General features: G+C 37.4%; 1 protein-coding gene across 7 annotated transcripts in view; it reads right to left on the bottom strand.

The window, feature by feature from the left end:
- The window catches only part of DST (dystonin), a 501,678-nt gene that overhangs the window by 129,297 nt on the left and 357,687 nt on the right, over nt 1–14,694 (bottom strand). For 5 of the 7 annotated variants that reach the window (XM_031935627.1, XM_031935626.1, XM_031935628.1 and 2 more), the window contains 6 exons: nt 14,048–14,281; nt 12,679–12,831; nt 11,086–11,319; nt 10,338–10,604; nt 6,301–6,831; nt 4,826–5,002 (listed from right to left, as the gene is read on the bottom strand). In XM_031935627.1, the coding sequence (XP_031791487.1) occupies nt 4,826–5,002; nt 6,301–6,831; nt 10,338–10,604; nt 11,086–11,319; nt 12,679–12,831; nt 14,048–14,281 (1,596 nt within the window). The remainder of the gene's footprint in view (nt 1–4,825; nt 5,003–6,300; nt 6,832–10,337; nt 10,605–11,085; nt 11,320–12,678; nt 12,832–14,047; nt 14,282–14,694) is intronic. The other 2 variants (XM_023222949.1, XM_023222950.1) reach the window with 1 other exon arrangement.

Below are 14,694 nucleotides of genomic sequence, written 5' to 3'. Positions count from 1 at the left end.
CTCCTGGGATATATCTACCTACCCAAGTAGTCAACCTGAAGTTCCTCCTAGATTCCATCCTAAGGCTTCTTTTCCACATGCAAATCAACCATTTAAAGCTTTTTTCTACACATGCAAATCAATCAACAATTTTATCTGCTTAATATTTTTTAAAAGTCAACTTTTGCTCCACATTTCTGTATCATTACAGGATAATCTCTCACTTGGATTGTTGAAAAAAATATCCTGTGTTCCTTTCTCCAATCACTTCTCTAATATAGCTCCTAATGTGTTCTATCTAAAATACATATCTGACCACATGTCACCCCGATATAGTTTGGATATCTGTCCCCGCCAAAATCTCATGTTGAAATGCAATCCTCAATGCTCAAGGTAGAACCTGGTAGGAGGTGATTTCTCATGAATGATTTACCATCATCATCGTGGTGCTGTCCTCAAGACAGTGAGTGAATTCTAGCAAGATAGGGTCATTTAAAAGTATGTAGCACTTCCTCACTGCCCCATCTCTCTCTCTTTCTCTCTCTCTCTTACTAGCTTCTGCTTTTGCCATGTCACATGCCTGCTCCTGCTTTGCCTTGCACGGTGAGTAAAAGTTCCCTGAGGCCTCCCAGAAGCTGCGCGATGTCAGTGCCATGCTTGTACAGCCTGTAGAATTGTGAGCCAACTAAACCTCTTTTCTTTAAAAATTACCCAATCTCAAGTATTTCATTATAGCAACACAAGAACACCCAAATATAACCCCCTGTTAAAATCTCTTAGTAGTCTCCCTTCACAAAAAGGCCAAGACTTGAGCGTGCTACAAAAGGTCCAACGAAACCTATTCCCTAATTCTACCTTCAATCTCAACTTTCTGTTCCAGAAATGTCCCATACAGCGATACAGCTATTTCTTAGCTATTTATTCATGCTGGACCCAATGTCTTAGCAACTGTACATAACAACTTTTTCATGTAACCTTCCCCCATCATCCTGAACTTGGCTCTTATTCACCTTTTAATACTCAGCCGGAAAACCTTCCCTAAGTCTCTCCTCACTCCTAGCTTTGGTAAGTACTCCTTACAGGAACTCCCATAAATATCCTGTGACTATTATTGGATTTATCTGTGTCTTCTATCAAACTATAGCCTTCTTGAGAACTAGGAAGTCATCCCTTTCAGCTTTCTATTACTAGAGCCTAGATCAGTGCTTGACACACAGCAGGCTCCAAAAAATTTTTTCTGGAATAAATGAGCAACTAAGTAAATCAGATGTAAGACCTAAAAAGGTTATCTTCTATTTCAGCACTATTTATTATCATTATTTATATGCCTAAAGCTAATGGTAAAAATTTACTCAACTAATATTCATAATCCAAGAAACTGAGATTACATACAGGCAGTCTGTGCATATGTCAAAAGGCCCACCAAACCATGACCAACATAGGATCTAGAATACCAGAACCTATAGTTGTTTCAAGATGCCAAAGAATCCTCATCAGAGTGGATCTGTTTGAAAAATTCTCCTAGCAGTTTAATTACGGAAATCCCTCAAGACATGAACGTTTTACCTGTGACCAGACTGAATTCTAGACCATAGGGACAGCTTATTCACGTAACATGGTGATTTAGGAGATGAAGTAAGTGAAGGGTGCCCTCCGAAAATTGTTTTTCAGAATGTGAGTTCACCAAGGGCAGAGACAGGGTTTTAACATCTTTGTGCCTTCACAAAACTCAGCATACAAATGTTTACTGAATGAATGAGTACATCTAAAAGTGATCATGGGTCTGTTAGAATATCCAATACCAAAGATGGCCCTGACTACCAGCTTAAAACTTAGAAGTGAGTTATAAAAGAAGCATGTCTTCTTCACCTCTTCTTGTCAAAACATCCCATCCCTTTACTCTTGACAAATATATTCAACAGAGTTAATCATTTTTAATTCCTAGCATGCATCATGGTCCTAATTTAATGATAATACTTTTTTATAGTGCTATTTTGGAACAAGGCTGTTAATTACAGTATTCATATGGGTACCTTATATTGTTTTGAATGAATTTCAAGGAAATTAAAACATGAAAGAAGGATCTGTGAGAAGAGAATACCTGTTGGGACCAAAAGACAGCAAAGTCTATAAACTTCCAGGCATTTGTCCAATTCATAAAAGTTTCCTGACTTAACACCACCTCAGAGATCAGTGCAAGTCTGGAAGGCTGACATTGTCAGTCAATGTGATCCCCATTGCTGATTCCACACTCAGGCCTTGAGACTGGTCCCAAAATCCTGTTTTCTGCACCTCTTATGGGGCTAAAATCTTGTTTTATCCACTAATTTCCCTGGAAGGGGATCATGAGGAGTGTTATTATGGCCTAGTAGTATCAGACTGTTGACAACACAGTTAACAGTTCTTTGAATAATAATGCTAATAACAACATGCTATTGGCCAAACGTATTTCAAATGAAATGAACAAATTGGGTGCCCCAAAATTACATTTACGATACATCAGAATATAAGTAGAAGATAATATGTTACAGGTAGAAAGGCTGATTTTTTGTAGTAGTCTCATGGGTTTATATTATTGTTAAAAGTAATTATAAAATGTTAATAAACATGAAAGAAATGAAGGCCACCTAATCCTCATAAAAACCTATCCTTGATACATTCTGAAATCTTCTGAGAGAAAAATATGTGCATTATCAGCAACAACTTTAATTGTACATTTAATTTTTTAAATTACACTGTGACTTTATTAGAGTTCATTCTCTTTTGAGATCTCTTTCCTCTTCATATTTCTTTAACTGTCTTAGGACTGTAAGAGTCTTCTTCTGCAGCAATTACTAAATAGGTTTTTCCATTTTAAAATTTATCCATGTATCTGTTTAATTAAAAAACCATCACATTCTTTTGGGTTTTTTTCTTTTTTTGCTCTAGTTATATAAAAATTACTTTTATATGGAATATAATCTGTTTACTAATATAGATCTAACTTAAGATGTGTTATTTCTATTTTATGTATTCTCTATACTTAAAATAACTAACTTCCTAATTAATTATAATATATACAATCAATAATTATTTTAAATGATATGTATTTCCTACTAAAATAATGACCTTAATGTCACAGTATCTCCTCTACCCCCACCACATATCTTGTCCTTGAATACATAATACATTGGGAACTAAAAACTTAATTAAGATAGATTTGTTCTTGTACCTGTGGAAAAAGAGAAAGAAAAAAAACAAAAACAAAAAACAAACAGGAGTGAAAATGCACATTGGAAAAAAGGAATCAACCCTGAGGAGGTTGCATGGATCTGGGGATGCTGACCTGGCCCACGACATCTCCCTAGTGTCCAGTGAAGGGCTGGATAAACTCTTCAGCCCGGGAAAGAAGCAGTGCCCTCCACCCTCTTGACCTCCTGGCTTGACCTCCTTCCCTGTTCTCACCCTATGCTTCCCACCCCTTCACAGGCCTTCTCTCTGCCTGACATTAACCTGCCACATTTCACTCAGGTATGACTTAGCTTTCCTTAGCTTTCCAGAGTTGTCAATCTCAGGCAATACCTAACTGTAAGCTTGCCCATCAGGGTACCTGTTTCCCGTGTCAACAGCACAATGACAATTTTTGACTCTGTAAATAATATGCAATTAACTTCTGAAAGACAGTTGTCTAACTGGCAATCCTGTGTTTATTTTCTAGCTATAGCAGTAATAACCTATTAGTATTAACCTGCGAAATGGAATCATATAATAGATTTATGAAATGAAAATTTTAAACTCAAAATTATTGGTCACATTAGCTCTCATCCTTTACTTTAGAATTTTAAAATAAGTTTTAGATTATAAAAATAGATTAAAAACTCTCTGCCACCATATGACTGAGAGTCCCACAGTTATGCAGTTTTGACACTGAGCCTATATTTCTGAAAGAGCAGGTGGACTTTTTGAGAATTACTCAATTCTAGTAATTAGAATTGAGAATTCTAATTACTCAAGTTTGTGTCTCTATGAATCACGAAGATATTCAGTAAGAACCCTAATCCTGGTCCTTAGAACTGCTGAATATGATGGTAGCATCCCTTCTTCCCTTCCAGCTGTCCCTTCTTTAACAAATATTTATTGAGTACCAACTTTGGGCCAGGTAATATTCTAGGTGCTAGGAATACAGCAATGAGTAAAACAGACAAAAACACCTGTTCTTGTGGAGCTTAATTCAAATGGAGGAAAAAACAGTGAACAAGATAAGTAAGTATATAGATAAATAAGTGGCCAGGAAAATAATGAGTTTTGTTTGGGGATGGGGGGACATTGGAATGCAGGTCACAAGCCATAAGAGCAATGTCAAACCTATTAAAAAAACATCAGGAAAGCCAGGCGCAGTGGCTCACACCTGTAATCCCAGCACTTTGGGAGGCTGAGGCAGGCGGATCACCTGAGGTTAGGAGTTCGAGACCAGGCTGGTCAACATGGAGAAACCCCATCTCTACTAAAAATAAAAAAATTTGCGTCTGTAGTCCTAGCTGGTGGCGGGTGCCTGTCCCAGCTACTTGGGAGGTTGAGGCAGGAGAATCGTTTGAACCCAGGAGACAGCGGTTGCAATGAGCCGAGATCATGCTACTGCACTCCAGCCTACACGATGGAGTAAGGCTCCATCTCAAAAAAAAAAAAAAATCGGGAAAAAAAAAGAATGTACTGTGGAGAAATAGAGTCAAAACTACCTCTGGAGGCAGAAGTATACTTTTCACATCATTTGTTCCCTTCTCTTAGCTGAAACTATCAAAAAAGAGTAAGAAATTGAAAGCCTTTCAGTAAGACTACTGGAAATTTGGATCTTTCTCTCTCTTTTTACCTTGGTCTCTTCTAATTGCCTTTGAAGATTTTTGGGGTCCACCGCAATAGGTTCAGATAAGTGTTTGCTCGCTGTGGCCTCACAGGCCTGGAGTCCAGAAAGAAGTCCACATGAAGCATCTTCATAGTGTTGATATTTATCCACCAGATCTTTAAGATTATTTCCAAGAACATTGCACTAACAATCAAAAGAGAAAAGCGGTAGGAGATTAAAACCCACTATTTTCATATGCATCAAATAATCTTAGGACCTATAAAATCTGTAACTTGGAAAAAAAACAAACTTCCACCAAAGTTAATAAAAACTCTGTAGGGCTAAGATTTTCTCCTTTATATGAAGAGGTACGCTATAAAAAGCCAAAAAGTAACATAAAATAAAGAGACAGTTCTGGATTTATACCAAGTCAAAAACATATTTTTAAGAGCTGAGTCTTAACATACATAAAGGATAAAGATATCAATCATCAGAGGAAGGAGATTTTGATACACCATGTGTATAGACATGGATTTCATGGAAGGGTTTTAAAGGTGCTTAATAAATTTCTATATGTTGCACAGGATTAATTAACAAAAGGAAGACAGAGTCTATATTAGAATGGAGCAAAGTCCAAGAGCCAATAATGGTCTTTAAATCATTTATGCAACTTGGCAAGTCTGTTCAGATTATATTACAAACCAGAAAATATTTTCTTAGATTTTTTTTTCAAAAAAAACCTTTCACTTGACAACAAAAATAAAAGGAGCAAAACAGTCTTTTATTTATTAAGTATTAAAATAATATTATCAATACTGATCAAATATACAAGACAAACACCTGCAGTGAGATGAAACCAGTTCCCAAGCTTGAGAGGCTGCAAGCATCTGTTTTCGCTTAGAGTCAATGCACAGCCGCCATCTTGTGGTCACACTGGATATCAGAGCATTTGGGAGCTGGGACTTCTGGAAATCAAGCTCTCAAAACTAAAGTAATTTTAAGTTTCTAATCTTCACATACATTGTTCAGAAGTAAAGCAGGTGACTATTATAGAGAGAAGGCCGGGCACCATGGCTCACGACTGTAATCCCAGCACTGGGAGGCCGAGGTGAACGGATCATGAGGTCAGGAGATTGAGACCATCCTGACTAACACGGTGAAACCCTGTCTCTACTAAAAATAAAAAAAATAAAAAAAATTAGCCAGGCATGGGGGTACGTGCCTGTAGTCCCAGCTACTCGGGAGGCTGAGGCAGGAGAATTGCTTGAACCCAGGAGGCAGAGGTTGCAGTGAGCCAAGCTCACGCCACTGTACTCCAGCCTGGGTGACAGAGTGAGACTCCTTCTCAAAAAAAAAAAAAAAAAAAAAAAAAATAGAAGTAGGCTAAAACTACCTTTTCCTACTGTTTTGGATTTTAGGTTTCTTGCCTCTTAGTACAAAACTATAATTGAAAACTATAATTGCAGATTTACTTTTCCCTTAAAAAATCAAAATAACATTACCTTAGAGTAGAGAGACCTGAACCGATCAGTAGCATGATCCAATTTGTGCTGCACTTCTCTGTGGGCTGCAGAAGTATCAACCTTGCCACCATCTCTCTTGCTGCAAGATTTGGCAGCTTCTAACACTCTGTTTCCAGAAATTGTGATGTATCTCAAGTCACCTTTGTGAGAAATAACGTCTTCTGAGAAACTCTTCTGCCTCTTCAATTTGGTCATTAAACCATTGAGGTCATCTGCACCTGCCTCCAGGTTTTCAAGTTCTTGTTCTGACTGCTGTAGCCAGTGCTCAAACTCAGTATAGTCAGCATCAAACTTTTCTAATTCTTCCTGCAGGGAGTGAGTTAACTTCATTTTCTTCTCTGACTCAGCCAGTGCAGTTTCATAATGTGCTTTCAGTTCTTTCATGTTCTTTTGCAGTTTCTCTTTTTCTTCAGGAGAGAGATACTGACCCTGTTTCTCAAGCAACACTTGTGCAGACTGAGTGGCTATGATGACTGCTTGGTGCTGAGAGATGATCTTCTCGTGTTGGGCCTATGTGAAAACAAATTGATCATAATCTTCAAGCAGTAACAGGGTTACACCAAGGCTGCAGGGAGCTCCTTGCCACCTCAAGACTGACAGGTTTCAATGATCTACTGGGCTACAACTTGCTTCTCATTCCCCTTTTCAAGCTATACCATACTCCCTTTTATTGGCGAATTTCAGAATAACAAGGCATTTTGAGCATGCTAATCTTATTTTAAAGGACATTTCCAATCTTCTCTATGTACTTAATCAGATAGGACAGACACCATTTTTCAGAAGTTTGGAAAAACAAATTTCTATTCCAATTCTAAAATAAGTGTCTATAATCTGATCTCATTTTATTCCCTGCTTTCTCACAACGACCAAAGAAAAATGTCTTTACCTAATTTTGGGGCAAACAAGTACAATATTTTTTATTACAAAATGATTCTGGTAAAACTTTTAAATAGGGAAAAAGAATCTGTAAGCTTTAAAAAGGTTTCAAAAATAACTAAGCTAGAACACTGTACATTCAGAGAAGCCCAATGGACATTAGAGAAGCAGATATAATAAAAAGATAATCCTGGAGCTACTGAGCTTCACTGGGCCTCGGTTTCCTGCATGTGAAAATGGAGACAACTCCTACACATCACAGGTTGCTGTTAAGGAGTACATGAGATCACATATGTAGAGCATTCCCTGCAGAGCTGGGCATGTGCCAGAAATTCAAATCCACTCTGAAGGCAGGAAGGCAGGGCTCCCAGGCAGGTGTGCTGCAGGCAGGTCACAGGTATGCAGAGCTATTGATCCCCTCAGTCTTCAGGGCAGCAGGGAGGCATTAGGCAGGTGAAGTCCCTTTCCCTCCAGCCATAAGCACCTTCCTCCATTCACCCCAATATGCCATACAAGTGTGGCAAAAAGGATATCAATCCTTTGGGAGGGCAATTTCCCACATTTCTTATACTGGCTTACATGGAGCCAAATGACCCGCTCCCATTACCTCAGAGCCCCTTTTATTACCTCCAGATTCTTTGCTACTCCCACCCTTACCTCCATCCTCACCCTGGTAAACACTTTAGGACCTTTTTCTCCTGTTGTTCTTTGTCTAGTTACAGCTCTTTCATCGGGTTATCTGCTTGGCTAATTGCGCCCATCTCCACTGAGTCCTATTCAAATGCTGGAAACTGGTCCCCCACCCCACACTCAACCACCCTTACCTAACCCCTTTTCTCCCTTAGTACTCACTGCCTTCTAACCTACCATATAACTTAGTTATTGTCTGCTGTAACATTCTCACCAACTAGTGTGCAAGGCGGGGCGCAGGGAATTTATTTTGCTCACTGTAGAATCCCGAGTACCGAGAACAGTGCTGGCACACAGGAGCTGAGTAAAAATAACTCTGTGCTGTGAAAAGGATTTCTTTAGAAGGACTGCTATGGGGCAGCCATTCACTTGTAAGTCTGATACCAACTAGTCAGCTCAGAACTGGCTCATTAACACTGGCATCCTCACTGTCTATAACAGTACCCACCACCTAGTGGGCACATAGTAAATATTTTTAACTAACTTCTTTCCCATAGACGTTTGTTTTTGGTATTTGAAATACATTCATATGCTACCCCCCACCTCCAAGAAGGGCTTTGCACAAAATAGGATGGACAGACATGTACAACACCATATAAACGATCAGATCTGTCCCCTTCCTCTTATAGATGAGGAATCTCAGGCTGAAGGAGGAGAATGGCTTGGCCCAGGACATATAGGACAACTACTGAAAGCTAGAAGTTCCTGGCTCAGGCGCTTTGGCCTTCTCTCCACGCTACCAGATTAGGACTTTTTTTTTTTTTTTTTTTTGAGACGGAGTCTTGCTCTGTCACCAGGCTGGAGTGCAGTGGCATGATCTTGGCTCACTGCAACCTCCGCTTCTGGGTTCCAGTGATTCTCCTGCCTCAGCCCCCTGAGTAGCTGGGATTACAGACTGCACCACCACACCCAGCTAATTTTTGTATTTTTAGTAGAGACAGAGTTTCACCATGTTGGCCAGGATGGTCTCAATCTGACCTCGTTATCCACCCTGCCTCAGCCTCCCAAAGTGCTGGTATTACAGGTGTAAGCCACCACACCCGGCCCAGATTAGGACTTTCTAAAGCACAGATTCCCATATTCTTTGAGGTAAAATTATCAGATAGGAAATGCCACACTGTGCCTAAAACCAAGGACTTTCCTGTGCAATATCTTTAATTTCTCACTATTTTGGTCAACTTACTAACCTTTCCTGACTTCTTTGTAACTGACTCATAATGTTCCTTTATGAATTCACTAGATTTTTTCATTTTAAGATACTTTATTTTTCATAATAAGGTCCTATAGTAGCCCCTTAAAATTGTGAACAGTAAATACTCCCATTCTTCTTCTGGTTTAATTTGTATTTTCTATAAGAACCTCACAGGGAGTATCCTATTCCAAAGATTCCAAATATGAAGAGTGGGAGGAAAATAAACAGAGCTGCCAACAGTTTCTGAGGTCCAGTCATCTAACTGTCAAAAGCCAAATACTGAAATAAAATGACTGACACTTTATAAATGGTTCTACAGAAGTCGCCTTCGCTCCTATAGTAGCATTAACGTTAGCTTTAATTTATGTCATGGAGTAAACTGGTAGAAGGGCTTTTATATCTCTTCTCAACAACAGCCTTAACTGAATAGATGAGCTGAGCTCAGAAAGAACTTAAGTGAGCTCAACTTAGGCGGGGCACAGTGGCTCATGCCTGTAATCTCACCACTTTGGGAGGACGTGGGCAGATTGCTTGAGCCCAGGACTTCGAGAGCAGCCTGGGCAACATAGTGAGACCTCATCACTACAAAAAATATAAAAATTGGCCAGGCATAGCAGCACAGACCTGTAGTCCCAGCTACTCAGGAGGCTGAGGTGGGAGGATCAATTGGGCCAGGGAGTTTGAGGCTGCAGTGAGCCATGCTTGTTTCACTGTACTCTAACCTGGGCGACAGGGTGAGATCTTGTCTCAAAAAAAAAAAAAAAAGATTGTTCTCTTAGAATACAGATTCAGATTTAGCAGAGTGAGCATATGGCCTAGTTTTAAATCCAAATTCCAGCCCTTTCTAGATGTGTAACTTCAGAAAGCTACTTTAATACTGTCAGTCACAGTTTCCTCATCTGTAAGATGAAAATAAAAACCCCAAAGAATACCTGGGAAGACGAAATGAGTTAAAATGGAAAGAACTTAGAAGAATGCCCACTTTAATTGTTCTACAAATGTTAACTATTATTATTTTTTATTAAATCTTTATAATAATTCTACTTCACTTACATGGAGAATGCCAACTCTACCGTTTATTTCTCATTATTTTTTGACTTGCTTAGAACTCTCATAATAATTTATATCTCACATGATGAACTCAGAAAAAAACCTCTTTCATTATTAAGGTTTGAAAAGAATGCATATGCTAGGTTATTTCTCTCTTTACCGACCTGGAAATAGAACTGAACGGTATCATGTGTTTACAACAACATACCTTAACTTTCTGATATTGCTGATTCAGATTCTCCTGAGTGGGTCCAACTTGCCCATCAACATCAGTCTCCAATAGGTTACCATTAACTTCATCCTCTTCTCCAATTGCTGACTTGCCATCACCTTCTTGAAAATGGGTCCCGTTCTGTTCGATTACCTGTTTGTGTTTCATCCCTGCCCTGTCTGAGTCTTTGTCAACATCTGACAACCAGTCCAAAAGATTTTCTATTTTGGTTTTGCTCTCTTCCAGCTGCTTCACCGCTGCAACCTGGGGAGGGAAAGTTCACAGAAGGAATTCAGAACGTGGGCCAAGGCATAGTTTTAAGACATTCCAAAAGTAAATACTTAGAACATTTTAAATTAGAATGAGGGTACTAAAAACTGACACACATTGAAAACTTAACACACTGAAATTAAACCTTAGAACAACAGGCAGTTACTTTGAAGTTTCCCCTGTTCTTAACAATACATTCCAAAATTTTAACTGTAATTGATGAGTCATCACACATTTCACAGGAAGAACGTTTCACAACCTCACTTAAATATTAAGAAAAAGTTAAGCAAAGCCAACTCTTCAAACCTTTTGTAGTACTTGGTCAATTATGTACCTGGAAATCCAGAATCCTATAATAATCCTTAGTGATAATCCTTATTTACTACCACTGGATATCACTTAATAATAAATCAAGTAGCTGTTAAGCTAATCATTTTTGACATAGCAATAGTGCACCACATATTTGAATAAGGACCTTTTCAGTTTCTTCCTTGATTGCTGTTGTCACAACTTTATCCAGCTCCTTTTTAGACTGTTCTGCTTTTAAATTAAGCTGTTCACACTTTATCTTAGCTTCATTAAGTTTCTGTTCAATCAAAGCCTTATCTTCCCGTGACAGCTTTTCACCATTCTCTTTTAAGAAGTTCTCTGTGTTTTTCACTACTTCAGCCAACGCCTGTGCACTTCCTTGCATATCTTTCTGTAATTCCTTAAAACACAAAAAAGTATATTTGATTAAATTATTACCTATTTAGTTCTTCCAGAGTTGTAATTCTAAAAGACAAGGTGAGTAGAGAGTCTAGTACATGTAGTCTGAATAAACACATTCAGTATGTTAATTTGAGTTATTTCAATAACAATACTTACTATAATTTGAAACTCAAACAATATTAAAGAAAAGCATGGATTTTCATATTTAACAAAAGAATGCAGTCAGTGAAACACTGACAATGCATTAAGAATTCAGTATATGATCTATACAAATTTGTACACACCAGATTTTTTAATATTATATAAGCACATGTACAAAGGCTTGTAAATATATGGTAATATTTATTGTTTCTACACTTTCATTTTTTAATGTGTTTATTTCTCAGGATAAAAATGAACTAATTTTCCTAGCGAACTAAGACACTTCCCTTTTCTAAACACCACAATCTGTAATATGTAATGTTTGCTTCTTCGCCTGGCTGCTAGGTACCTCAAGATTAAGATCTCTCCTCAGTAGTTATAGCTTTCCTACGTCTAGATTTTTCCATGTAGTTTTTCCTCCTTTTCCTCCTTTATCATGCATTTTCATTCTCTATATTATACTGTTTGAGTTTTAATATTTTTTCCATACTTTACTTTAATCCTCTTCAAATTTGTCTTAAATAGTATTTGAATTGAAAGAAATCCTATTAATTGAGCCATGACTATGTGACCTTAACTGTGCTAGTGACTTAACACACAATATCTACTTAACTTTTATAATAATGTAACAATGAAAGTGTGACCTATGAAGAAACTGAGGCTCTGAGAGACTGTTATAAAGCTAACAACATATAGAGTCTGGAATCTGAACCAGGAGCTATCTACTTACAATGAAAATGTTCTCTCTCCTGACACCAAAATAAAGATATCTTTATCTGTTATTACTGTTATTTTTCCCTTTCCTTCAATAAAAAGGAACAAATTACGAGAAAGATGGAGTAAGAAGGAGCTAAGAAAGAGAAAGAACCCAAACTGATGGCTATTTCCTCTCATTTGCAAGTCATAATTAGGTTGGCCTTAAATGGATTCAAATTCTAATTCATCACACAAGGTATTTTCATTATCAAATCCCCTTTAATATTTCCTCCACTCAATATCTCTTACCAAAAAAAGTCAAAAAATCACCTAGCTTGCTTGAAGTTGGAAATCTAACTTTTAGTATAAAGCTTAAAGATCAAGCCCAGGGTGTCTTGGGTATGCCTTGCTTCTAAAAAGCTAAAATTACTGGTATTTTCAATAATCTTCACTGACTTCCAAATGATAGTAATCGAACATAACATCAACATAGAGCTGCTGATAGAAAACCAAATTCTACCTCTTGCTTGGACTGATATTTCTTTAACTCAACTGTGCCATCTCCAATCATGAAGGCTTCTTGGTGACCAATTAGGCGGTTTTCAGTTTGGGTAAGAAGATCACATATCCCTTGGAGCTTCTCTTTATACTCCTGCTGACGCTCTGCTACAATCTAAAGTAAAGAAAACCCAAAACATCTGAAATGTGTGGTGGTCACAAAATTGCTATTGTGATAGCTTCTTATTAGAATACATTTTCCAAGTTTTGTCTAATAAGCTTTTATAAGTATGCTGTAAACATGATAGCAGTAGGGTACAAACTGAGCAAGGTGAGACAGAAAATATGAGCATATTCCATATACAAGGAAAGTGATCATGTTTAGATGAAACTGCTCAACAGAATACTGGCCATGCATATTTGTAAGAGATGGAACTTCTGATCAACAGGAAGAAACATCCCATTTTCTTAAGCTCTTGAAACCTGCAACACATAGAATTAATTCTGCAAAAGGACATCAAAAGAGAAGTTAGTTGTGATTTGTAGGTTAACATATTTGATATGTGTATATAGGTTATCATGCTAGAGACAATGTCTAATGCTTCAAGAAATAATAAAAGGAACACTGCATGCAATATTTTTACTTAATCACTATGTCTAAGTGCATTCTCACCTCTGCTCATTATTGCTATTAGATATAGTACTCACATAATTCATTAAATATTCTAAAAGATTAAGACGTCAACACTAATTACTTGCAACTTTCATTTTCCTACTATATATACACTAATTATTCATCTTATAGCCATAGATCATGTTTACTAAGAGCCTAACACAGGCTAGGCAAGATACTAAGTGTTTTACATACATTCTTTTTATCAATGCTCACAACACTAGCAGGTAAGCACTATCGTTACTTCCAATCTACCAATGATTAAACTGAGGCTAAATGACTTGCCCTAGTTCACAGAATGAATGAGTCACACAGCTGGGATGTGAAATCAGTCAATCTAGTTCCAGAGCCCAGAACTGTTGTGTTGTATTGCTTCCCAGAAGAAAACGAAACTCTTAATTAACCTTCTTTAGCCATATGTTCATCCATGTGTTAAATTTCTAAGTGCATTCAAATTTCCTAGTCTTGGGACGGGGGGCAATCAAGACTTTCACTTGAAGTTAAGTATTTTGGGGAGTCAAAAAATTAAAATCAAATAAATTATAGCATCATTAGTGAAAACAACATTGTTATACACTGTAGGATTTGTATGTACACTGTATCTTATCCACTAATGCCTTTCCAGAAGATCTTTCCTGTCACACTATACTCCTTGGGTATCTACATTATGGTTTCACACTAAAAACAAAGAATGCCAACTCCACGAAGAAAGGCAAACCTTCTGATCATCAAGATCTTGTTCTAGATGTAACTGAGTCTCTAAACGTTCCACCTGGGTAGTTACTGACTCCTGTACATCAAGAAAACACTTCTGAGTTGTATTTAAGAGCCTCAGCAGTTGTTTGCTTTGGTTGGGAGACAGATCCTGTGCATATTCAGAAATGAAGAACTGCACATCGAAGGCAGTAGTCTCCAGCTGCATTTTGGTATGTCCAAGGTCTTTTAATACATTCTGTTAGAAAAGTGGTAAAAGTTATCAGTAGAAAGCTAAGCCATGATAAAATTTATATTAACAATAACATTTATATTTTGTAAATACACTTCTCACATCAGGGAATGCAAGTTTTATGAATTTTTTTGCTATTCATCAAAAATCTATTTATCATCCAGTAATAAATGATAAATTAATTATTTAAATACCATGGTAGTTAGTATTATATAAAAAGATAAATAACCCCTCTAAAAATGCTTTATCTTTACCTGTCACATTGCACTTAAAATATAACTCTGACAAAAGGAAAAGACCTAATTTAAGTATATTTAGCACACTGAAGAGAAACATCTACCTTAAAGTATTACTTGCTAACATTTACAACATCCATGTAATTGGGATAAGATATAAATAATACTATGGGGGATTTGAAA

This window comes from Piliocolobus tephrosceles, chromosome 5 (assembly GCF_002776525.5).
Source record: "Piliocolobus tephrosceles isolate RC106 chromosome 5, ASM277652v3, whole genome shotgun sequence".
Classification (NCBI taxonomy): Eukaryota; Metazoa; Chordata; class Mammalia; order Primates; family Cercopithecidae; genus Piliocolobus; species Piliocolobus tephrosceles.
The sequence above is the reverse complement of the archived record's forward strand: the minus strand, read 5'-3'. Positions and strand labels throughout refer to the sequence as shown.